We start from the raw sequence: 26,329 nt of genomic DNA on the forward strand, positions 1-26,329 counted from the left end.
GCCCTGGCCTGGATCCTCGGATCCCCAGATCCTATTTTGTGGGCTGGCAGGAGATGAGAGAGCAGGGGGCTGGCGGGGTTGGCTCTGCCACCTGTTCTGGTGACTGATCAGCTCCTGGTCCTGCAGCTGGAGCTGCCTTATGGTGTTGCCCTGAGACAAACAGGGCTTTTATTGCCGGCTATCCTACTCGTGCAGACGTGTGTTTTCTTTTGGCAAAGGGCACGGAGCTCCCCCTCACACTCGGTGCGGGGCGGCGTGGCGATGTTATGTTAACTGTGAGCGTTAAAAGCGAAACCAGCGCCTCCCTTCGGCACGGATAACACCCGCTCCCCCCCCCTCAACGCGCACGCGGCGCGGCCGTTAACGGCCCCCACGCTCGAGCGGGCGCGCGAGGCGGCCCCGCCCCGTCCCTCCCCGCCCCTCCGGCGGCCGTTGCGCGCTCCCCACAGCGCCGCCACTCAGCGGCCGGAGCAGCAGGAGGAGGAGGCGGCCGGGCTCTCGCGAGAGCGGGCACCGGCTCGGGCTCGGTTCCTGGTTGGTGGGAGCCCGCCGAGAGAGCCGGGGCGGCAGCGGGGACGGGCCTCCGCCGGCACCGGGCTGCGCGCCGCCCACCCCCGCCGCCAGGCCCCGTCCGTCGCAGGGATCATGTCCGCCGGCCAGCAGGGGACAACAACAGCAACGACAACGCCGCCGCCGCCGCCGCAACCGGACGAGCCGCCCGCGCCGCCGCCGCAGCCGCCCGCCCCGCCGGGCGCCGCCAGCAGCGAGGCCGCGGGGACGGCTCCCCCCGCCGCCGGCCCGGCCGCAGGCGGCGCGGCGATGGAGGTCAGGAGGCTCCCCGCACCCCCCCCGCACCCCGTAAGGCGCCGGGCGGGCGGCAGGTGCCCGCCACGAGGCCGGCGGCGCGGCCCCGGCAGACAATGGAGGGGCCGGGGCGGGCGGGGCGCCGCCGGCACCGGGCGCGGGGCCCTCGGGGGCCGCTCTCTGCCCCCGGAACGCTCCGCGCCCGGCCGCGCCGCAGCGCGCCCCGTGGGGCCGTGTCCCTCCGCCGCGCCGCGTGTGTGAGGGGAGGCGGGGGGGTGGGGGGGGGGGACGGGACTCGGGGTGTTTCCCCCCCTCTTTCTTTTTTTTTTTTTTTTTTTTATTTTTGGCAACAGGTGCTTCTTCCAGAAATTTCATAGGGGTTGAACGCGTGCCTGCAGACGCTAATTGTATCGCAGCTTTGTTCCTTCCTGCGCGGATAGGAAGGGAACGGGCCGGTGCTGCTGGCGGGGCTCTGAGTCACGGCGCGCAGGGCAGGGCAGGGCCGGCCCCGCCAGCTTTGGGGTGAGCGGGCAGCCGAGCACTGTGGGTAATGGGTAATGGGTAATGGGTGCTGCCTCTGCGCCTCGGGAGCCGGCAGCCCTACACGCTGAGAAGTGTCTAAGTGCCGTCCCGGTACTGCCCATCACCTCAGCGCATCGGTTTTCTTGCTCTCCAGCGAAATCGCAAGGCTTCGCTGTGTTTGTCGCACGGGAAGAGGTCAGGCGGCGTGCTGCTGCGCCGCTGTGCTTCACCCAGCCAGGAGGAACGGGAGTATGGGAGTATTGTACACCAGTTCAAACAGACCTGTCCTCGCGCTCCCTGGTAGATGGGTATCAGCCAAACCCAGCAGGAGATAAGCCAGAAGATCTGGTATAAGGCTGGAAGACCTTTAGCTGTAATTTTTCATGCTCTGCTCTTTAATTTTGACTTTTGAATGAGACGTCTGTTAGGCTGCTTCTGTTGCCACAGGCTTTACCTTGCCAGAGTTATGTGAGGAGACGCCCGCCCACAAACATCCCGTGTCTTGCCTTCCTTTGTTTCACGTTGTTTCTTGTTTTCGTGTTCCTTGGGTCTACGTTGGCTAGGAAAGACTTAACTTAGCTCTTACTTCGCTCAGCTAGACAGCTGATTATTAATAATTTTGAGGATATCTCATTTGTTTCCATTTCTTAGCCTTTAAAAGGTGGTTTTGTGATGTACTGTGTTAAACTGATATAGCAGAGAGGGGTTGTCCTGTCGGGTTTGGTTGTAAGAACTGAAGGAGAAATTACACGTGGGGGATGATGGGGAAAGAATTAACCTAATAAGGGGAGATGAGGACAAAACCCGATCTGAAAGAGCAGTTGAAGGCAGTATGGCAAGGACTTGGCAGGAAGGGGATGAGGGAGGACTGCCCCCTCCTGCCTGCCTGCTTTTCTGTTAGAAGCAGTACTGGTGGTGATAACAAATTACGTGACTTATTAAACCAAACAGGGGAGAAATACAGTTTCTCTTAAATTCCTACTCTTCTTTCAGGACAGAAGTGCAGTCCAGGTGTTTTTTATTTAGATTTATTCCCTTGATACAGAACGATAAGGAATTGGGGTAACCTGGAAAAGGAAAAAACTTGAAACCACTCTTGCCCCAGGACTGGTTCTTTCCTGGTGCTCTACAGAGTCAGCTTTAGAGGGTTTGGGCACAGCACCCTTGAAGTGGTGTGCTGAGCTTCTGGACAACAGCTGGCTCTCTCATCCACCTTGATGTGATGCTTTAATGATGGAGCTAAATTAGATTATAGAGAGCTAGCTCTGTCCGTCACCTTGTGGCAGAGATCTTTGATCCATCTCCAGGTAATTTTACAGTAAGTAATAGAGAGCTGACTATATCAAAGCAGCAAAAGATGGATGTGCCATCTGATGTGAATAGAGGGTAATTTGCAGGGAGCTTATGCTCTTCTACATGGCTGTATTCTCCTCTTCAGATAATAAGTTCTTTCTAATTCTTTTTCATCTCAGGAATCTTTTGATGATGCGTCACCAGGAAAACAAAAAGAAATCCAGGAAGCAGATCCTACATATGAAGAGAAAATGGTATGTAACGCTTGGGAACGTGTACAGTTATCCAGTATTTAGGCCCTGCTTACGGTAGACTTAGTGTTCTGCTCTTTTGAAGTCTCATAACTGGCTTTATAAGACCTTGTCTAGTCATTCAAAAATAAAATCTAAGTAATTTGAAACAAATAACAGAAACAACGTATAGACCCTTTTCATTTTTAGCATTTTGTTCTCTGTTCCTTCTCCTTTTCCACTGTGGTATTCTGTGGGAACAGCTGTTAACGTGTTTTGCCATTCCTAGGAAGTCTAGTCTGAGCAGCTTTGAAGTGCCCTAAGTTTAGAAGAATCGTATAATGGAAAGTATTCAAATTTAAGTGGAAAAAAAAAAAAGAGAAATATTGTAATGTTGGTTTTGAAATTGACTGCAGAGTTGTCCTGCAGGCAAGGAGGGTAATGAAGATTTGGGTATTCACTGTCTCAGAAGGAGAAAAGATTCTCTAGGGAAGCATCCATTAGTTTCTAAATGGCTGCTACCTTACTTTCTGAACGTGTAGAATCAGTTGAAGTCTAGGATCTTTTTATATCACTACCGAATACAGGAAAACAATTCCAAAATAATTATTTTTGAACTGCAGGATTAGTAGTCCTTTGTAGGAAAAGTATAAGGCTTAAGGCTTTGAGTAGACACTGTATACTATAATACATTATAACCTACACTGTATGCTATAGAAATATATTCTGGCAGGGGGACTTCATAATAAGCAAGTTCTTTCAAGCAGTACAGTGTATGGGACAAAGTAAATAAAAGCTTTTAAAAGCTTTTTCACAGGAGGCTGAGAAAATGTTTGCTGTTCAGTACAAGTGCTAACTGTAAGCCTTGTTAAACTTTTCAACACTTTCACTTTGTCAAGACTGAAAGGGATCGTGTTAGCTTTTCTGAAGTTTAATTTGTTCGTCATGAAGCTCTAGTTAAGACCGCTCAAGCATAAAGATGGCTAATTCTGTGCTTCACATGTTACATAAGAGAAAACATTTCCTTATTTTTTAGCTTTTATGGTATCCAGACTGTAGGAGATGGAGTCACACACTCCTCACCATTCCATCACATATCCTTGCTCTGTTCTTTCTGCTTTTCCTTTCTTCCTGTTCATAGTTCTAGTGTCTGTGACTGCATGTGGAATTTCTTCATAGCAAAGTGAAACTGATTCTTATAATTTGCTGCTTCCTGTGTTTCTTCTTACCACTGAAAATAACCCAGTCTTCTGCTGATTTATTTGTGCTACTTCCTAGAAGTGAACTTGGATTTGTCTCTTCTAGTCTCTAAATAGGCACAATTACAAGAAAGATTGTATTTTATTGTCAAAATAGTCAGAAGATGCACTGCAAAAGAAAACAGGGAAAGTTTCTCTGTCTGTTGGCATGGGGATAGCTCAAGGTTGCGTAGTACAGCCTGTTCTTGTCTGCGTCCTATCTAAAAGATACAGACAATGTTTGTTAGTCTCTTAAAGGAATATCCTGAAGTGCATTGAAAGTGGGTTGTGGCGTGTGTGTGCAGTGCCAAAACTTATGAAAAGTTCCTTGCTAACGTTTTTGAACAAGGAAACGTGTGCAACGCAGTTTGTATTTCTTATCTTTTGTACAGCCAGTGAAAAGTACTTACAAATAAGGATTAGTGATGTGGATAGTAATGAGGTCTTACCTAGTTTAAATGTCAGAAGCTGTTAGGAAGCAAAACAAAACAATCTTTGAGGGATAGACAGGAAAGCTGCAATTCGGGGTCTGTGGATTGTAGCCGTGTTAATCAAGCTTAAACTATGGCTAGAGTCAGACTCTTGTGGTATGTAAGGGGTTTGCTGCTTTCTTGATCTCCCTTTACCCCTGTCTTTCCGTCTCTCATGCCAAGTAAGATCTGCTTAAAGAGGAGAATACTCAGAGCGCTGGCATTGCTCTTGCAGAAGTCTGGAACATATGTTCCTTTTTACTAAGAAAACTGACTTCCTGTAACTGTGCAAGTTGCTAAATACCAGGTTATGTTGTGGCAGCTGGCAGAATGTCAGGGTGGTTGCTGGTAAACATGGAGCTGTCTTCGGAAGTTCCTTTAAGCTCAGGATACTTGGAGTGGCGCTGGGAAGGTGTGTTGATTCCAGACGGAACCTGTCTCTCAGGAGCTAAACTTTTATTGTTTCCTGTAATCTTTTTTGTGCAGCAGAAATGGCGACTCGTATCAAAGGGTACACTCCAAATGCAGCTTAGGCTGAACGTATCTAACAACTCTTTGCCACTAAAATAGTTTTTCTGGCTTCCAGCTATGGGCTCTTCTGCTGTCTCCCACGCCTTTCATGCCAGCCCTTTTGCTTATCTGACACCTCAGCGAGGTGGTTTATCTCACAAAGCAGAAGAAAAGAGAATAGTTGTTGCCAGGTGGGCAAGACGAACAAGTTCACTGATGAATCCTGTGCATCCTGAGTGGGAGTCAATTTCTGGGAACAGGACCATCATTTTGGATAGGAGAAGGTTGTTAAAGGGACTCTGCTGCCTTGTTTAGTGACACTGGCGCAACCTTTGTGCCCAAGTCAGATGTCAGTCTTAACGCAGATCTGTCTTGCAACTTTGATCTTACTGTTTAGCAATGGTTAGCTTCGATCCAATGAAAGAATATTGAATGTGTCAGCGCTAGTTATATTGTTGATGTTAATCATCTCTTTTTTTGCTATTGTAGTTATGTATGTGAAGAGATGTGAATCTGTATTGTTTAAAAAACATTTGTTAGCTTTGTCTTTTAAATTAATGCATATTGTAACGTCTCACACTTGTTCTGTTTAATTTCCCTTGTCAACAGCAAACAGACAGAGCAAACAGATTTGAGTATCTGTTGAAGCAGACTGAGCTGTTTGCTCACTTCATCCAGCCTGCTGCTCAGAAAACTCCAACTTCACCTTTGAAAATGAAACCAGGACGTCCACGAATAAAGAAGGATGAGAAACAGAATTTACTGTCAGTTGGCGAGTGAGTGATGACATGTAGGCCACCTTGTACTGTAATTAAGGATTTTAGTGTACTTTAGAAGCGTAAGTTAAACTTGCTAGCCTTTCGTCCTGTTTGGGTGTGTGTTTTACACTGTGTAATTGTGTTTTTTTCAACTGCCCACTTTTAAGTGGAGGGTTGTCTAAGAACTCGAGGAGTTAGAAGAATTTTGTGGTGGTGGTAAAGCACTATTGATTAAAGTATTCCAGCATGAAGAAAGGTGGGGGCAGAAAAGTAGAGCATTCATGGCTGTAAGAGTTCATGGAGAACATAATGCATCTTACAGGCACCTTGAAAATCCTAAGTCTAGAAATTTGGATTGCCTTCATTGCAGCTTGTGTGTCTGCACTATTTCTGGAACTTCTGGCAGATGTTGCAGAGTTCTTAAACAGTGTCATTCCTTGTCCTGTAGTTAAAGGCCAGGACTGATGCACCCTGACTGTGTGGTTTATCCCTTTCCAGTCACACTGCTCTAACATTTGAGCCTCCAACATGAGCCAGAATGCCATGGACATCTTATTGTTAAGAAGCTACTCATTCTAAAGAGTCAAAAAGCATTTCAATTCATGAGCTTAATTTTAGAGTTCTTTTAAAGAAAACTGCAAGAAACTTCTTTGTGTATTTGTGATCTGTATGTACTGCAGTGCCATTACATTTTGGAACAGTTTAGTGTCTTTTCAGTTCAGCAAGAAACTTACTTCTTTCTTCCACTTTTTCAGCTACCGACACCGTAGAACAGAACAGGAAGAGGACGAGGAGCTGTTAACAGAAAGCTCCAAGACAACAAATGTCTGCACTCGATTTGAAGAATCTCCATCATGTGTGTTTCCTCTCTTCCTTTTTTCCCCCTTGAAAGTTATTTACCTTCAAAAGTCAAACCTTTGGAGTTTAAAAGAGGAGTTTATTTTCACCCTTCCCAAAGAAAATGAGTCAATTTTTGGGTGGCAAGAGAGAGAGAAAACAATAACCAGCACCAGTCTGATGGAGGAAAATACATTAAGGACTGTTTATATTCTGGCAGGCTAGAAGGAAGGTCCAGTGAATCCTGTCCTGTAGAAATCCAGTTGCCATGCCATAGTTACTGGGAAAGAGCTAGCTTTTAAGTTGGTCATCTTAAAATTTTCAGGTGGAACCAATCTTCTGATTCAATTTAAAGTACATAATGGCTTCCAGTCAGTTTAACAGAGAATTTAATATTCTGTTGATTTACTGTTGTACTGTGTTCTGATTTTGGGAGGGATTATAGGGTTAAAATTTCAATATAACTTGTGTGTTTTCAGAAATCAAAGCTGTTGAAGCAGCTCACAGAAACAAAATGAGTATGTCACTTGCGTCCGGTCTGCTTCATCCTCGGAATTTACTGCGTAGGGTGTACTACTTGATTTTGTTCTGTAGCTTAGATAATCAGTGTCAATTAGCAGGAAATGAATGGCTCTTTGGCAAGTCTTTACAAATCTTTAAGTCTATTCTTTTATGTCTTGTAGATGTTAAATGGGGAAAGCTGCGTGATTATCAGGTCCGAGGACTGAACTGGCTCATTTCTTTGTATGAAAATGGCATCAATGGTATCCTAGCAGATGAAATGGTATGCACGGAGCCTGCGTTTCTACTGGGGGGCTTGATAGCACACGTTACCAATAGAATTTTAAATCAGCAATGTACTTTTTTACATAGCACAAAATGCAATGTATGATTTCCCAAATTTTATTTTTCTAGTGTGTTTTTAGGTCACTAATGTTAAAACAGTTTCACATGTATGTTAATTTAAATAAACCCTACAGGCAGTTTTAGAAACAGGCATGAAAAGGGGATCTGTTAAACTTTAGAACAATATAATTAAGGGGGGAAACGTTTTATAGAACGACGTGTCCTGTATATTTTCTCAAAACCCCAGCTATTTTGCTAGGGTATTCTGAAGCTGCCCTTGTGAAGAGAGCGTCATTCATGAAAAGAGCAACAAATGTGGGAACGCTTCCTGTTATGAGGATATAAAATACAGATAGCACGATACGAGTGTCCTTTGTGGATTGATGTTCTCAGCAGGAAGAACTGCAACACTGGGAAACTTTCCAGGAAAAATGATGCTAAGTTGTAGCTAGAGAGCTGTGTTTTCATTCGCACCATGACCGTGGACTTTTCAGTCAGTGCTAGCCATAGCATCTTTTGTTTCTGCTTTTGTTCTTTTTCCCTGGATGAGAAGGGATGAGGGCAAAAGAAATTGTAGTAGTTGGAGAGGCAGATAGGTTTTTGTCCTCCTCCTTTAATTGCATCTGATTTTTAACAGGAGCAGATAAGGAAAAACAAAAGTTGAATTATATATTGGTATGATGCATTTCTCATATCTTACTGATAGTTGCTTTTATGTATAAAACTTCAAGATAAATTAGAGACAAGTAACTTCATTGTTTAGGAACACATTTGATTTTGAAATAGATCAAGGATTTTCTTCAACGTACAAGTTTATGAATAGAGGATTTTCTTTGGCAAGTAGAGTTCTAAGTGGAGCAGGGTTGTGTTAACAAAGAAGTTTGGGAAACTTTCTAAGTCTGTAGATTCATGGTCTTCCAAAATTTGTTTTGGACTGAGGAGTTTAAATGCTTGCTGTTAAGTATTTTTGGATTTATTCTTAAATATTTATCCTTTTGAATTTATCTATGTCTTTCACACAGCCTGTAAACACTTTTCCACATCTTACGCCAGGTGGAATGTGGTCATTTTGAAGACAAAGACTTGAATTTTGGAAACAAAAATAACTTGCATTGATTTTTTCTTCTTAAATCCTATGCAACTGAGTCACAGTTTTTTGAATTATGTAAATGATACATAGGGTCTGGCGTTTGTGTATTTTCCTGTTTTGTTTTAATTAAAACTATGCGGTGAAGATACAAGATTTTTAATATTTCTGTTGAATAATGAACAGTGCTTTAGAAAGTACTTCTAAAGCCACTCAGTATTTGTTTTATTTTTTGATATATGCAGCTGTTTATATTTACTTATGCTTCACTTTATTCTCATGAGAACTGACGACATGTTGTGGCCTGCAAAAGTCATCTTACAGGGTTCCTAATTTATTCACTTAATTTCACGTTTAAGATAATGAGTACATGTATGTCAGTTTTTAAAGTTCATTGACCTCTAAATAATCTGAGTATACCCTATCCTACAAAAATAAATCTTTTGAAATAATGTTTTCATGCACTTCTAAGAATTTCTTACTCGAGGGATAAGGCGAAGTTCTAACTTCATAATCCCATGTTTGAATATGTTACTCTATTACTTTTTTTTTTTTTTAGTTGTGCAATGCTGTATAAGCTTTTAGTAACTAAGGTGTTGATGCCTTTTAGTGTACCTTAGCAATTTGTTTAGGCTGCTGTGGCTTCTGTAATGTACTCAGAGCTCACTGTTGAGCTTTTTAAAGGTGCTTGCTGAGAGATATTTTTCTGACACGTTAATGCTTTTCACAGGGTCTCGGGAAGACACTGCAAACAATTTCTCTTCTTGGATATATGAAACACTACAGAAATATTCCTGGTCCTCACATGGTGTTAGTTCCAAAATCCACTCTACATAACTGGATGAATGAATTTAAGAGATGGGTACCTACACTTCGAGCAGTGTGTTTGATAGGTGACAAAGACCAGCGAGTAAGTTTTGATGTTATTTTTCCTGCATTCACGCATGTTAAATCCAGCATGTGATCCATGCTGTTTGGCAGCAGTTTTTTTTGATTATTCTTCTAAGGGTACCTAGTTCTACTTTAAAAGTTTGTTGTTAGAAATTACAAACATACTGGTTAAACTTTTAAATAATAAATAATAAACTTTTAAATAATTCTGGAAGTCATTGATCCAGATATGATACCTTGTGATTTTTTAGTGTCTTTTTAGAATTCAAAAGTCCATGCTCTTTTTTTAGTAGAATGTTTCTCATTTACGTGAATTAACCTCTTAATATCTGTATACCTCTAAAATTTGAATTCTTAATAATTGCCGTGTCCTCTCTTAATCCTTGGATGTCAGCTTTCTAGAAATCAAGTTGCCAAATAATGCTGTTTGGGATTATTTTTCAATTTAAAAAAATCCTTGTCTAAACTAGGACTCAAAATAGATTTTCTGCTTGTTTGGTAGTTTTTTTTGTTTGATTTTTTTTTTTTAATTTATTTTTAGTTCTTAAATTTTAATACTACAGTTTAGCTATTGAAAACCTTATTTGAAGTTCCTGAACTGAAATTCCTTCTCTGCTCTGCCCCAAGGGTTTTAGCAGCCTCAGCACTGACAGGTCTTACAGTCCTTAAGTCTTACAGCGACTGTATGTTTTATTGACTCTGTAATTAATCTTATTTTCAAATTCAGCAGCCTTGTTTTAAGATCTTAGCAGCTCTAGTGTGTTCTTTTTGTTTTAGTTTTGACAAAGCCTCAATAAAGACCTGTCACTTTGCTGTCTAGGCTGCCTTTGTCAGAGATGTGTTGTTGCCAGGAGAATGGGATGTCTGCGTAACATCGTATGAAATGCTTATCAAAGAAAAATCAGTATTCAAGAAGTTTAACTGGAGATACCTAGTTATAGATGAAGCCCACAGGATTAAAAATGAAAAATCAAAGGTAATTTTTATTTTCACTGAAATAGATACTGTTCTGAGTTGCTAGGTGGTAGTACTAGTGGTATATTTATATTCATTTATGTCTCAATCTCCTTCAGTTATCAGAAATTGTGAGGGAATTCAAGACTACAAATCGGCTGCTATTAACTGGAACTCCACTTCAGAACAACCTACATGAACTCTGGGCACTTCTTAACTTCCTTTTGCCAGATGTCTTTAACTCATCTGAAGTAAGTGTTAATTTCCATTAACAAGTGAATGTTGGTGGTTTTCCAGACTTGGAAAGGCCTGAAATGTATATATACACATATGTGTGTGTGTGTTTGTATATATATGTAGATAGAGATATATAGTCAGATGTATCAGTTGCTTATAACTATAGACTGGCAGTCAGTGCATGTTTCCAACATTGTATGTTATAAGTACAGTACATGAACTAATTTCCCCAGCTTGTCCATTTTTAAGGGCTATTGTGAGCTTAGCAGATGTGAGAGGTATTTCAAGTTAGAGTGTGGAGGTGATCTCTATTGCATTGCAAAATAGGAGTAAACATTGCAGTTGGTAAAACAACTTTGTTCTTACATTTAACTGAGTTACCTTACTGTTTATCTAAACTTGTTTACTGTGAGTTGGGAGATACTATGTAATTAGCAACAGACTTCATTAAGTGGCACCTCTGCTGAGCATCGTAGTATGGTTTCAGGAAGATACTTTTTATTATTGCTGGTATTTTTTGCCCTTTTCAAGAATGTGTTTAACTGGTTTTGAGCGTAACTGAATTGGGAGCTTAACATCTATAGAAGTGGAAATCTTGTGATGTATTACACCAGAATTTTCCTTCTTTGTTTTCAATTTTCATCAAATGCTGCAGTGGTATACTTCTTCCAGCTGGAATTCATCCACTGGAGTGATAGGAGTGAATCAGATTCCTTTTCAAGAAAAAATTATTATTATTATTTTTTTTTAACTCCCAGTGGTTTGTTGTTGTTGTTTTAGTTTAAAGATACAGTGATACGTATCTTCCCAAGAAAACAGACCAAAAGGGATGATTTGTTCTTTTATTCACTCTGTGTGTTAGAGAATCACTTGAATTGCATTTTTTCACCACTGTAATGATACTGCACCTTGAAAGAAAAGTTCTTACATGCCAATTATTTTGTTGATACAGGATTTTGATTCATGGTTTGATACAAACAACTGTCTAGGGGATCAAAAGTTGGTGGAACGTCTCCATATGGTAAGTCTTTCTGCTTTTTGTGTGCTCTCATAACATCTACATTAGGTTATAAATAATTCTTTTAATATTTCTTGTGACAGGATATTAGGCTAAGATAGCTTATTCCAGAAACCATGGTGGGCTTTCAGAAAAGGTTGGTGAAGTGCAGAATGTGTCTATGTTTTGAAAAGAAAGTTGTTTTGGAGGATAGAGAAGGGTTGACAGTTCTGGCTTTGAAGGTTTTCAGATACTTGCATTTAGAATATTGGCTATGAAGACACTACAAAGATTTCAGTCAAGCAAAGTTTTATTTTTTATTTTTTTCACTTGAAAGATCAAGAGTGTTCTACTGAAAAACTGGAAGACTTTTAGGAATCTTCTGTTAAAAGACTTGTCCTAGAAGATTTAGAGTCTTCCAAAGAAAGCTCAAGTATAATAATCTGATGATATGGATTGCTTTTTCATGTCATCTGGTAATAGGTCTGGTGATTTAGCATTTATAAGTATGCCTGCACTGGTGTTGTTGACCCCTTCAGTATTTGAATTTCCAAAATACAGATAATAATGCAATCTCTTTCAGGTGCTACGACCGTTCCTCCTACGTCGCATTAAAGCTGATGTAGAGAAAAGTTTGCCTCCAAAGAAGGAAGTTAAAATTTATGTGGGTCTCAGCAAAATGCAGCGAGAATGGTAATTGAGATTGTTGTTTATGCTGTGGTTAAGGTTCAGAAGGAATGTGCTGCTTGTGACTCAATGATTGTGCAGAACTTGATTTAATTCCTTCTGCTATACTAAATTTCTCTGTATGTATTTCCTTGTGACACTTTTATGGTGATGAAACTGTGCAGATCAGTGCAAGTTATCTGCTGAAATGGGGGCGGGGGGGGAGCTTTTGACTACACCATATTCTCTTTGTCAAGGAGTGTAGTGATAGGGCAAGGAGTAATGGTTTGAAACTAAAAACTAAACTAGACTAAAAAAAGGGTAGATTCAGATTAAATATGAGAAAGGAATTCTTCACTCAAAGGATGGTGAGGCCCTGGCACAGGCTGCCCAGAGCAGCTGTGGATGCCCCATCCCTGGAGGTGCTCAAGGCCAGGCTGGATGGGGGTTTGGGAAGCCTGGGCTGGGGGGAGGTGTCCCTGCCCATGGCAGGGCGGTGGAACTGGGTGGGCTTTAAGGTCCCTTCCAACCCCCAAACCATGCTGTGCTTAGTGAAGCAAAGGGCAACTGTTTTATAGTTACAAAAGTTTTTTCTTTGATACAGGTATACAAGGATCTTAATGAAGGATATAGATATATTGAATTCTGCTGGAAAGTTGGACAAAATGAGACTGTTGAATATCCTTATGCAACTACGAAAATGTTGCAATCATCCATATCTCTTTGATGGAGCAGAACCTGGTCCACCTTACACAACAGATATGCATTTGGTCACCAACAGTGGCAAAATGGTAGTATTGGACAAATTACTGCCGAAGTTGAAAGAGCAAGGTATGCATCTTTTTGTTGTATTGCTGCTTGCAAGCTGTTTGGTTTAATGACAAAAACTGAAGTCACGTCTTGTGAGCAAAAAATCAGCACACATTATGTAGGACCATAGTTGATACCTACCATGATAGTGGCTTCTCAAGCACTGCATAATAAAAAGTTGATCCGGAAGGACTTGTGAAGTGCCTTTATAAGTAACTTTTTTTTTGTGACTGCAAAGGGGTTTGTTTGCTTGTTTACTTTCCAGTTGAGACCACAGAAGCATCAGTTGGTCTGTGCTTCAGGTTTCTCAGCAACATGAGCTGTTTGAAACCTAATTGTGTAATATTTTAACCACTGCTTTGGTTTGCCGTGAAATACCGTTATAGATTCAAAGTTTTCATGTAGGGTTAAAGTCCAGTCATTTGTGAAGTGGTTTTTGTTCTTTCTGGATATGATTTTAAACAGCACTTGAGTTTTTTTTATGCAAAACTGGGGAAACACTGTTATTTTAAAATGTTTTTCTTTTTTTATATTTTATATTTTCAATAGTAGGGACAAAGCTCTGGCATACATTACTGTCACTTCACTAAAGTGAAGGAAAATTTGTGAATGGGGAGACATTATTGATAAAAAAAAAATAATCAAACCTTAGTCTTAGGTAATATAAAAGTAACCTGTGCCCAGTATCTGGATAGTATTCAAACAGCTGTGGAGATATGCGTTGCTGTAAGACTGAAAAAAAGTTAACTGGCTACTGTGCTTTTTTTAATTTTGGTTTCTTTCTGATGTGAGACTCATTGTTGGGACATTACAAATAGAATTGGTATGGTTTTAAATCAACTGCTGATGTTAACCAAAAGAGAGCATTTAATTATTAGACCTTGAGTCCAAAGAACAAAAGTCATACTGGGAGCGTGTAGGGGGAAGCAGAAACTTTGTAACATTCTGTGTTTTATTTAAATCCCTTAAGTACATTTGAAACATTTGGCTGTGTCTATATATACATTTACATTAATACATATTTACATTTTTGAATGTTGTTCTTAGCAGGTAAGTAAGCTGACTGACAAGTCTTTAAGAAGAATTTAATTTCTAGATATCTCAAATCCAAAATGCTTTAACATTTTGTTCTTTTTACTTCTTGATTTGTTACATTTGAAAGAGAATTTTCTTCTACATCACTTGTCCCAAGAAATTTTCATTCGCACAATAAATACACATAGGCATTTAAAGAATACAGAAATATAAATTTTAAATATTAGAAATTCATTACAGTACTTGATAGCAACATCTGCAGACCTGTATTATATATTAGGCTGTGTAATGCATAGACATCCCAGCTGACATCATCAGACCTTTCTAATTCTTTCACATTCTAATGGCTGTTCAATAAAAATACTAGGTATTGTTTTAAATACATGTATATATATTTAGCCCTGAAAACTTACCTTCATTACATTACTTAAATCAGTCTTTTTATTTATAACTACTCTTACATGTAACTGCCCTCCTTCCCTTTCTGACTGGCAAACTTTTGTGAAGTTTAATGAATCTTAAGTTTTGATGAAAACATAAAACCTTTTTACCCCAAACAGATTCAAGAGTCTTAATCTTCAGCCAGATGACCAGAGTCCTGGACATCTTGGAAGATTATTGTATGTGGCGAAATTATGAATACTGTAGATTGGATGGACAAACACCTCATGATGAGAGACAGGTATTTAAAATTTTAAGTATTTCACTTAAGTAAAAATAGTATTTATGAAACATTTAGTTCAACTGATCATGTTCTTTTTATTTATTTAGGCTTCTATTAATGCATACAATGAACCTGGTAGCTCAAAATTTGTATTCATGTTGAGTACACGGGCAGGAGGTCTTGGAATCAATTTGGCTACTGCTGATGTTGTAATTCTGTATGATTCAGACTGGAATCCACAAGTAGATCTTCAGGCTATGGTAAGAATCCAGATGGAAATGTCCTTGTTTCCTCATGTAACTGCCCTAGAAATGCGTGTGCTGTATGACATAGTATTTTCAAATTTAAATGTCATTTTTCCAGTTTAGCATAATATTAATAGTATTTTTAAGACTGATTTTTCAGTTGCAGTGCAGCTTCTACTTTGTGGAACATGTAGTCACATTTGGACTTTGCAGGAGGGAATGCCGTGATATATGCTACAGTACCCTTAGTAGTGTTTAATGAAAATAGCCTTTTTTAGTTTTAAAAACTAATGGCATGTGTTAACTCCAAAATTATAAAACCTTCCCTCTCTGGAAAGTAGACCTTACTGTATTTACGCTGTCTTCAGTGAGACTTTGGAAAAGAGGCAAATAAAATTTGAATTACAGTTTTTAAAAAGCAAGCTTCTGTTAGCAACTTCCTTTATTTAATTTTTTAAAGTAGATTTATATGCATTTTCAGCCATGGTACCTATCAAGAACACTACTGATTGCAGAAGAAAGTAAAGCTGCTATTTAAAAATCTACCAGTGTTACCATTGGCAAATAAGGCCTTTCAGTGACAAACCTTGTAAATTCAATCTGTATGTTCTCAAGTATTCTAACAAAAATTAGTTCAAAAGAATGACAGAACCAGTGCCTGGAAGCTAAATCAAGAAAATTCCAGTTACCACTAAAAGTGTATGTTCAGAATACTAATTCTCATAGTGGTTAATGATCAGCCAGTCAGGTGAGGTGTGGTACATTGTATTTTTCTTCAAATATTCATAGCATGACTGAACGATTTGGGGATAGGTAGCTTCTGGTCAGTACAGAGAGAATTTCTTAAATATTTTGATTTTACAGAAGGTTACCTAATGCCAGAAGCATCCGGTCTTCTCCCACATGATGTAATGCACACGTGCGTGCACACACAAACACAAAACAAAAAGGAAAAGCTATTTTTAGGTATGAAATTTAGAAACATACTTGTTGTTGATGTTTCCTAACAACAAAAAACTTGAACTGCAAGCGTGGTATCTCAGGTAGTCACATTAAATTGACTTCTGTAAAGATTTAACTAATCTACACCATTCTGTTTTACAAGTTAGTTTGCTGAAACTAATTAAATTGAAGATGATTATGTATTCACACTAGAAAGTAAGTATTGATTTACTTTTTTTTTTTTTTTTTTTTTTTTTCCCTAGGATCGAGCACACAGAATTGGCCAAACAAAGACTGTAAGAGTGTTCAGATTTATCACGGACAATACAGTGGAAGAAAGAATAGTGGAACGTGCAGAAATGAAACTCCGGCTAGATTCCATAGTCATCCAGCAAGGCAAGTAGTTGGAGGCAATTTTTTTTTTTAACAACACTGCAGACAAATCATGTAGTAAGAATTAATGGGAACGTTGCTTTTGCCTCAGCTGTATTCTGAATATAGAGTGCAAAGACCCGAAAATTTTACAGCAAGAATAGGCTTTTCCTCATTAACTTTTTAATTACTTCCCCAGTGATAAATACATGTATGTAGACAAGGGGGTATAGGTAGACAAACTTGTTTTGAAGCACTCAACTTCCACTTGTAAACAGAGAAATTAATGCCTTGGCCTTTTTTTTTTAATAGATGGGGACAAGCAATGAGGATGTTTGGTTGGTTGGTTTGATTGGAGTCAGTAACTATTATGCAAAAAGGATTCAGCAGTGTTTGGTTTTGAAATTACAAAAATATGCACACCATAACATAAAGCTTGTATATAAGGTCTTGCATCCAAAATGTTCAAACACAAATAAAGCACAGTAAAGAGAATGCATGTTGTCCCTGGCTAGATTTTGCTGGATTTTATTTTATTTTACTGTTTTTTTTTTTTTCACGTGAGGGAAGGGCAAAAGTAAGGGAATGTATGGGAATGTAAGGGAAGGGGGAACTCATATGTTGTTCCTTCAGTAATATAAATTTTTTAATTGCTACCTTTCAATGCTTTTATCTTCAGGAAGACTGGTGGATCAAAACTTGAATAAACTTGGGAAGGATGAAATGCTGCAAATGATTAGACATGGAGCAACACATGTGTTTGCCTCAAAGGAAAGTGAGATTACAGATGAAGATATTGATCACATTTTGGAAAGAGGTGCAAAGAAGGTGAGATCAAGTTTAAAAGAAAAAAAAACAACAGACCTCCCCCTAGACTTAAATTGTGTGGTAATATAGTGGATTACTGGATGATAGCTTCATTATTAGCTGGAGAAAATAGAGTGGTTGTTAGTGAGAAGCTTCATATTGGTCAAATGTGTTAATTTTTTTAATGCTGTTATAACTGAGATGTTTTATAATGAAGTACCTTACAAAAAAGGTTACTGCTCATTTCACTCTTTCCTGCCCCCAGACTGCAGAAATGAATGAAAAACTTTCAAAGATGGGTGAAAGCTCCCTCCGAAATTTCACAATGGATACAGAGTCCAGCGTGTATAATTTTGAAGGGGAGGACTACAGAGAAAAACAGAAGGTAATATTTAAGTTTCTTTTGGAGGGAAGCACTGATTTGTATGAGTAAAGCATACTTCTATGATACATTGGTTAAATAAAATACAATGCAGCTATAAAAATAATTTATAAATTTAGTTACTTAATGAAGTATATGTAGACTTTTTTATATAGAACTCATAGCTGGTCTGACTGTTTTGCAAGACTTAGTCTTAATACTTCTTGGGGGTGGTGGGATTTGTTTTTATAGATGGCATTTACAGAGTGGATTGAACCACCTAAACGAGAAAGAAAAGCCAATTATGCTGTGGATGCTTACTTCAGAGAAGCTCTTCGAGTCAGCGAGCCAAAAGCACCCAAGGTGAGTTGACTAATTAAAAAACAAATAAATAAATAAACTGGTCAAATATACTTGAGAAGTGGTCAAAGCTGAAAGCAAGAAATTGCTAATTCATTTGGTTTCATAAATTGAGGAGGCACTTGAAGGATTTAAATTTAGAAAAATCCAAAGTAATTAAGACAAATTTCTGTGAGGAGGAAGTAAGAACAGTATGAAACTTACAGGATTTTAGGATGGCAAGGATATAGGGTATTTCATATTTTATTTTTATTTTCTTTAAGCAGTAGAATTTTCTTACCTATGGAACATACCCTTACTGCTACTCAAATGCATTAACTTTGTTCAAGGGGATGCATGTGCGAATCTTTCCCCACCATTCCCTTTCCAGAAGACCCTGTCTGCTTTTCTCACATACCTTTTACTTCTCTAAGCCTTCATGGTTGTACCTGACTTGCACCCTGTTTTAGGGTATTTTTTGTAAAAATGAAGGTTTTTTTTTTTTCTCACAGACAGGACTCAGTTACTAGCAAACAGATTCTGGATGTGAACAGGAGTCAAATACAAGCATTTTTGTGTATTTCAGGCACCACGGCCTCCAAAGCAGCCAAATGTACAAGACTTTCAGTTCTTTCCTCCACGGCTCTTTGAACTGTTGGAAAAAGAGATTCTCTACTACAGGAAAACAATCGGGTACAAGGTAACAGAATTCATTCACTGCATTAGTGTATTTTATTGCAGCAGTTACTGGTAGGAGAGTATGTACTTGTCCTGCCTTTCACGCTGATTTAAATGAAATCATGGTAATCTGAACAAATGATTAGGTTGTATTAATGGAGAAGCTACTCCAAGCACTGGTGAAAAGTCATCAATTTTACAAAATGTATAATCTTTCAGGTACCTCGTAATCCTGATCTGCCCAATGCAGCCCAAGCACAAAAGGAAGAGCAGCTTAAGATTGACGAGGCTGAACCTCTTAATGATGAAGAACTAGAAGAAAAAGAGAAGCTTCTAACCCAGGTATCGCTGGTTCTTTAGTGAGACTGACATCATCTGAAGTTTGGGTTGTGTTTTACAGTGTTACATGAACATTTCTTAGTGATTTACAAATGCCATATTAAAATTAATATGGCTGCAAATCTTGGTTCATGCTGAAAAAAAAGTTTAGTATTGGGTTTGTTATGGGTTTAGATACCTTTGAAGGACACTTTGAAATTAGTGTATTTAGGTTTTACTGAACCTGATCTACATACAGTCTGTATGTTTTTAAGTAAGAGTTATGTCCAGAGTCTGACTTGGCAAGTTCATGTTGACTGTAGCCTGTGACATCTTTTCTCAGCTGGGGGGACCATGCAGACTGGTTGCAGAGCTGCATGTGCGACTTTCCATGTAATTTAAAGCAGAGCCTTTGCCAAAATGTCACATTCACATGTACTAACTATACGCTGCAGGGCGAAGGGGCAGATTTCTTAAACTAAGACTAGAAGTGATAACGTCCCCCTCTTAGAGAAGATATAAGCTGAATAGGTACATAATTAGGTAGCTTGTACATTTAAATAATTCAATGCAGGTTAATACCTGTTACTCCTTGTCTGTGTATTATATTTTCACATGTGTTTTGTGGGTAATTTTAGGACAAGAGTTCTTGTTTGAGTAGTACTGCATTGGAGCAGTTCAGTATTAAAAGTCAGTACAATCAAATAAGCTCTGGTTAAATCATATAATGTCTGGCTGAATATTATTGTACTTTTTCTTTTAAAAATTAATACAAAAATGCAGTTAGTCTGGCTTGGCAGCTGATAACTTCAGCATTGCTTTTCCTGTCCCTGCTGCATAACATCACGCAAAATACCTACAGACTTTGAGGGAGAGAGACCAGGGAAGATGCAGAAGGCTGGTGGTATCTGCAGGGCACTTGGTGGTCCTATGTAACTAAACAAAACCATTACAGAGACTACTGGCCTCTCTTCAGGGACTTTTTTTCTTAAAAAGTGATCCCATGTTGTCTCAGAGAATAGTGGGTTAGAGGGGTTAATTTATGAACTGAAGTAGTAATTAAAGAAGCAGTGCTAATTATTAGGTAGTTTTTAGATGGAGAGAGACTATAGTGATCGCGCCATAAAAGCAGTTTTTCTGCTACCATCAAACTGCAGGAAAGCACAGGTTTAATATTGTTGGAATTACAGAAGTGTTACTCAGTCATTTTAAATTATCTGTTGAAAGAAATGTGGAGATGGACAAATCCTGAACTTTTGTGCCATGTTTGCTTTTAATTGCTGTAAAGGGATTTACTAACTGGAATAAGAGAGATTTTAACCAGTTCATCAAAGCTAATGAGAAGTGGGGCCGTGATGATATCGAAAATATAGCACGAGAAGTAGAAGGAAAAACCCCAGAGGAAGTCATCGAGTATTCAGGTAACTTACTTTTCAAGTAGTCAACTCTGTAGTATCTAATGCTGCTTTCCTAGTTTGAAATGCCTATGAACAAGCTGACCATTTTACTTGTATGAGCTCCCTGTATGACCCTTTAAGAGTGAGATTGTGCTAATGGATTTGGGGTCTGCTGATAAAGATTTTAGTAGGTTTAGTCCCTGCATAGTTAAAACTGTACTGAAATGTGCACATGCTCTATTGATGACACACTTTCATATATTCTAACTGGTGTTAGATATATTCTGGATAGTGCTGGTTTCAATTCTTGTTAATTTCTGAAACAAAGGAAATGATGAGGAAAAAAATACTTAGATGGAGAATTCTCTTTTCCTTAGATTTAACAACCAGTAACTGTCTTGACTCCCTGCCCCTTTATTATTTCACATTGTTAAAGCTAGGGATACTGTAAACATTCTGTGACTGACTAATGAACATTGTTTTTTGTAACTGAAGACCAGTTGATTACTTTAACCACTGATGTTTCAGAGAAGGGTCTTTTCCTGTAGTGCAGCTGCAAGGTTCTGGGACTTTGTTTTTTATGGTATACAGCTGCTTACTTATAGAGGTAACATTTTACTTAAATACCTAATTGTCTTTTAGACACTTGCTCCTGTCTTTGGCTACTTAGAGTGGCAATCCCACTTCCTTCTGTATTACTGTTTTATCAGTTTCCCTGTTAAGGCTTTCTTTGAGAAGGAAATTAGCTGGCCAAATCATACCTCAATTAAAATGAGGGCTCCTGTACCTACCCTCTTCAAAATAGTATTTGTAATACTCCCAACACAAGTTCAGGAAGTGAAGGTCCCTTATCAGGTAAAGGCATATCTATATTTATACAGCAGTAAGGTCTGGTAAAAGCAAATAACATCTTTTAAGGCAAAAACCTAATTCTGTGATTAGAAACTAACCATTTGTTCTTTTCTTAGCTGTGTTCTGGGAAAGGTGCAACGAACTCCAAGACATTGAGAAGATCATGGCTCAGATAGAAAGAGGAGAAGCCAGAATTCAGAGACGAATTAGCATAAAAAAAGCACTTGATACAAAGGTACCCTTGCTGTGTTTCTTGCTTCCTTTATTTCCCTGTGCCAATGAGGTGAGCTCCCATGCTGTATGCCTAGCCAATGTTACAGTACATTAAGAAGACATGTTAGGCCTAATGTTCCTCTCTTACCTGTTCCTCAGCAGTTGCTGCCTTCTGCTTTTCTAATTCTATTGAACTGCTGTCCTTTGCAGTTTCTACTCTTGAATTTAACTGCATTTGGTAGGTTTAAACTTCCTATTTTGGTTGATAGCTATGGTGATAACTTCAGGTGTGGCCTTCTGTTGTTTGTAACAATCGTCGTTATATGGCACTATGAACTGATTGTACTGTGATCCACTCCCAGTAACTATGTGCTTTTTGAAGAAGCACAATTTCTGATTGGACCCACATTGCTGAAAATGCTACATATATTTTTAGAGGACTTAAAAAGAGAAGACTTACCAGTCAGTGGAGTTTTCTTTGATCCTGCGCGTTTCACCAGCCAGGGCTTGGTAACAAACAGATTTGTAATACGTTAAGACACTTGAAATAAATACCAGACATTTTTACCCACCTTAGGCTTGACTAGCTCCTCTTCTAAAGAAGTCAAGGGAAAAACAGTGTCTCACTCCATTAACCAAAATGCAGCTGAGCCATGTACCTTTTTATTTTCCTTTGCTTTTGACCATTTCTGAGGATTTTCTTGTTAAAAAGAATCATTGCCTGTTGCAGGCTGGCAGATTTTAACTATTTTCAAATGTAGTGTCAGGCCTGCACTGCACAATCAAAAGATTTGTCAAACAGACAAGCAGACAAACGTGACAAAGCTGGCTGCTTAGATGATATTAGTAAATGAAATTAGTGAATTAGTGTCTAGAATCTACAGTTCCTTAAACATGGTGACTTTAAGGACCAGAGATCATAAAAGCTCTAGTTTTCTAATATGGTATTGTTCGTCTGCCTGGCAGGTGATTTTTTTTGCTTTCAGAGAAAACAGTTCTATGTTTCCAAAGGATTTCTTAGTTATGTATGGTCTTGTTTTGTTTAGATTGGCAGATACAAAGCCCCCTTCCACCAGCTAAGAATATCATATGGTACCAATAAGGGGAAGAATTATACTGAAGAAGAGGATCGCTTTCTGATCTGTATGCTTCACAAGCTAGGATTTGATAAGGAGAACGTCTATGATGAATTAAGACAGTGTATCCGAAACTCACCACAATTCAGATTTGACTGGTTTCTCAAGTCCAGAACTGCAATGGTATGTATTAATCTGTTGTGCTCTTTGGCTCACGAACACCTGTGACAGCACACCGCGGTTACATAGCAAGCTTACTAAATCACTTCTGAAATAGTCAGGTATGTGCGTGTGGTCGCTATATTAATTTTTAAAGACTTTCCACAGCAACTGTAATGGATGACAAATGCAATAAACTAAAAAGTCTCCTGAGAGAAGAAATGTAAATTCCAAGCTACTGTGTTTCAAAATCAACATGAATTTGAATTAAATACAAATCTGTTTTAAAAACAAACATCTGTGATCAAATCCATTCCTATGAAGCCAGCCAGTAACTACCATAAAAAATTTGTTTCATTCCTTTTTCACTCTGCCAAGGTTTTGCATGATGAAAAACAAACAAACTTACTACTTACTGGCATTTCTAGTATTCTGACATGATGCTTTTTACATGAACTGGCTGCCTAAAGTAGTGAGTGACTATGTTTTGCAATTTAGGAGCTGCAAAGGAGATGCAATACTTTAATCACCCTGATTGAAAGAGAAAACATGGAACTGGAAGAAAAGGAAAAGGCAGAAAAGAAGAAACGTGGACCAAAACCATCTTCGGTAAGATTTAAAAAAGCATTTTTGTAGAAAAGCTCACTTGAAGACAGCGTGCTTTTCTAATTGTCTAGGCTAAGTGATAGCTATTTCTTTAATTAAAGAAAGCACACAACAAAAAACCTTATAGGGCAGTCCTAAGTGCTGCTTAAAGTTTACTACTGTCATTCAGTTAAGTATCCTAGCGGATGCAAAATAAGTTTGGGTTCTAAACTGTAGCTCACATACATGCTTTGGAGCAGATAGCTTGTTACGTTTCTGATCACTGAGTTCTGGGCTATACGAATTTACCTTGATAAAATGCAATTAAGATTTACTTAGCCTTTTTATTAGTTTTTATCCAAAAAGAAATGATGTCTGCCACTGAGGGGTGGTATGTAGTTGATGTAGACATTGCTGCCTGCCATCGTGTGCCTTATTTTGGGTGGTGGTGGTCATGAAATGGTCTCTAGAGCTAGATTTGGGAAAACAAGCACATATGCATGACAGTACTCTGCTAAGTGAAGTACTGCTAAACGTGCAGACCTTTTCTGTAAAGGAAGTTACAACTTCTACCCATTTTCTTACCTATATTTTGTTTTTGAAGTTGTTACAAAGAACTATTCTCAAAATCCTTAAACGGGCATTCAGAAATACCATTCCTTAAGTAAGCAAGCTTTATTTATAAGCTCCTTATTTGTTTCTATACTTTTTTTTTCCTCTGTGAAATGGTATTATTTCAGGATTAGAAAGTACAAGACCATTACTGTCCTGAGTGGGATGTGCATATTCACATATTCTGCATTTGTGATTTATCCCCTTTTAAGTTGCCAGGGTTGCCCTGTGATTTCTAGCTATTTTGACTTGAAATGCACTACTTAAAATTTTTCTCTGTCACAATAACTTACTTTAAAAACTTACCTTACAGGCACAGAAGCGCAAAATGGATGGTACTCCTGATGGTCGTGGAAGAAAAAAGAAGCTAAAGCTGTGAATGCAGAATTTTTCTAATCACTAAGTTTAAAAAGTAGTTCTTTAATTTACGGGTCTTCATAAGATGTACTGTATAATGCTCAACTATTATGTCATTAAAGGACATCGGGTTCATCTGTTTACTGAACTAGAAACATAGTACTTACTGTAGGTTCACTTTTTTAAATGCAACAGCTGTGCTGAATTTTTTTTACCATTAACACTTGAAGTAATAAATAGGCTTCATTTATTAATAACGTTTCACTTGACTTTTTTTTATTAATGTTTCTACTTCAATACCTATTTATTTAGCCACTCCAAAATTGTGTCTTTGTTTTTGTTAAACCTCTAAGGATGTTGCAAATAGTGCTTTTATGCTAAGAAAAATAGACTTACTTAGGTGAATTTTTTTTTTGTTGTTTTTTTTTGTTGTTTTTTTTGCTAAAAGCCACAACCCATCAAGTCCCCCCTTTCTGGAAATTCTGTGGCTTGGTTTTTAACTTAATTAAACTTAATTTTACTACACAAATGTACATTGTTTTTTGACATTAGTGGTAAGGCCAGGTATTTACCTCAAGAACTAATGATGAACATGTAGATAGGAACAAAATCATAACATTTTTCTACTTACAGTGGCAGCAGAAAGGTAAGTGACACTGAAGTTTGTATTTAATTAGAATGGCCTAAAAATGGTAGCATTATTTTTATTGAAAAATAGCAGCAAGTCATAACATAAAACTTAAGTGTGTGTAACAACCCACACATCTCTAATACAGCTGTGGAAAATGCAGATATGGTCCTGATTCCTGTGAAAACAACTGATGCTGACTGTAAGCATGCAAGATTCTGTGTTGTCATCACACTGCCATCCATGCCGTTCGACTGCTCTAGTCAAACAAATGGTACCATTCAGGAGTGTTTCCTATGCTGCCCTATTGTCTCTGGCACATTATTATCAAGATTAAATCATGCAGTTCCCAATCACCTAGTTCAACATAATTTTGAAATCCACTAGAGAAAAAAAAGGTCAAATTCTCAATTTGAATTGAGTAACCTTAAGCCAATCCACTAAAAAAAAAAAATCTAAATGCTGCAATGTCATGACAGCCCTAAAAAATGTTACTCAAAATCCACTTTAACTTATGCTTAGTGTACTCTAAACAAAAAAGCTTTACTGCTGAAAATGTCTATAAAATCATCCCATTGCAAAGCATCCCTCTTTGCAAAAAAGAATAAACCCACAACAAACAACCCAACAGCAGAAAACAAAACCCCAGACCAATCAAATAAGCCATGATAGTTTGTTTATAACTAGCCTAAATAAAATTCTCGAGAGGAAGGATATATTATATAGCTGAGCAGCAATTCCTTTGTGCTAGTACTTTACAAGCACAAGTTGGCAGAATTAAATGAACTAAACTTCAGAAAGTCCCAAATGGCATGCCTACGAGTTGTATAAAGTCAATTTTCTTTCTTCCTTTCTTCCTTCCTTTCTTTCTTGTAGATGTTAAAGCAAAATATTTGCTCTAGATGATACAAGTGCATTCCCCCAATGCTATCTATCTGGCTATCTATCTATCAAATACTCAAGCAAAGGAAGATAAGCAATTACTGTCCACTATGGGAAAGCTGTCAGTACGGTTTTGAAATGCTCAAATCTGTTTAAGCATGTTTGAAAACAGTTAATGCCAATACCTGAAAAATTAATGTATTATTTATCTAGTGTGGCTTTACAATATAGTTCTAACATTTGTTGCTCCCACATAAACATTCTCCTCATAGGTAATAACGACAGAGCTGCACTTGCAGCCTTACCTGTGTTGAGTCTTCCACTGCTGTCCACAGGTCCAGAGTTCTTATTAAAGTGAGACAAACCCATCCACTGTGAAGAACACTCTGCTACTTAGCATCCATTCTACTGCTACCACCACCACCTTCCTCCCCACAAATAATTAACAATAAAAAAGCAAAACACTTATAGGAAAGCTAGGATAATATACTTGTAACTAAAAGCAGCATCTCGTTAAGCACCAGGATTCCTTGAGGGATATATGGATGCTTATCAGCTCCAATGTCCTGCATCAAGACCGGGGCATCTGGGTTGGCTCTTCTGCTGCGTTTAGAGGTTGTGGTGCTAACTCTTCCACTAGCAGAGGACAACACATGG

The 26,329-nt window shown here is 38.8% G+C and overlaps 1 protein-coding gene across 3 annotated transcripts; it reads left to right on the plus strand.

The window, feature by feature from the left end:
* The first annotated feature begins 406 nt into the window (after positions 1–406).
* Positions 407–24,419, plus strand: SMARCA5 (SNF2 related chromatin remodeling ATPase 5). 3 transcript variants are annotated; one of them, XM_084518636.1, is made up of 24 exons: positions 407–825; positions 2,799–2,873; positions 5,677–5,843; positions 6,581–6,681; positions 7,346–7,446; positions 9,326–9,505; positions 10,307–10,462; positions 10,560–10,691; positions 11,630–11,698; positions 12,258–12,367; positions 12,945–13,171; positions 14,746–14,867; positions 14,957–15,109; positions 16,300–16,436; positions 17,092–17,236; positions 17,481–17,600; positions 17,829–17,939; positions 18,502–18,615; positions 18,813–18,935; positions 20,200–20,332; positions 21,277–21,395; positions 22,420–22,632; positions 23,107–23,217; positions 24,119–24,419. In XM_084518636.1, exons 1-24 carry the CDS (start codon positions 646–648, stop codon positions 24,182–24,184), a joined length of 3,165 nt encoding a protein of 1,054 aa, XP_084374762.1. In that variant the 5' UTR covers positions 407–645; the 3' UTR covers positions 24,185–24,419. The 3 variants fall into 3 exon arrangements, with proteins under 3 accessions (XP_084374762.1, XP_084374761.1, XP_084374763.1); XM_084518635.1 differs by lacking the exon at positions 407–825 and adding an exon at positions 1,292–1,674; XM_084518637.1 differs by lacking the exon at positions 407–825 and adding an exon at positions 1,616–1,699.
* Positions 24,420–26,329: the final 1,910 nt, after the last annotated feature.

The sequence above is a fragment of the Aythya ferina genome (assembly GCF_964211825.1).
Source record: "Aythya ferina genome assembly, chromosome: 4".
Taxonomy (NCBI): Eukaryota; Metazoa; Chordata; class Aves; order Anseriformes; family Anatidae; genus Aythya; species Aythya ferina.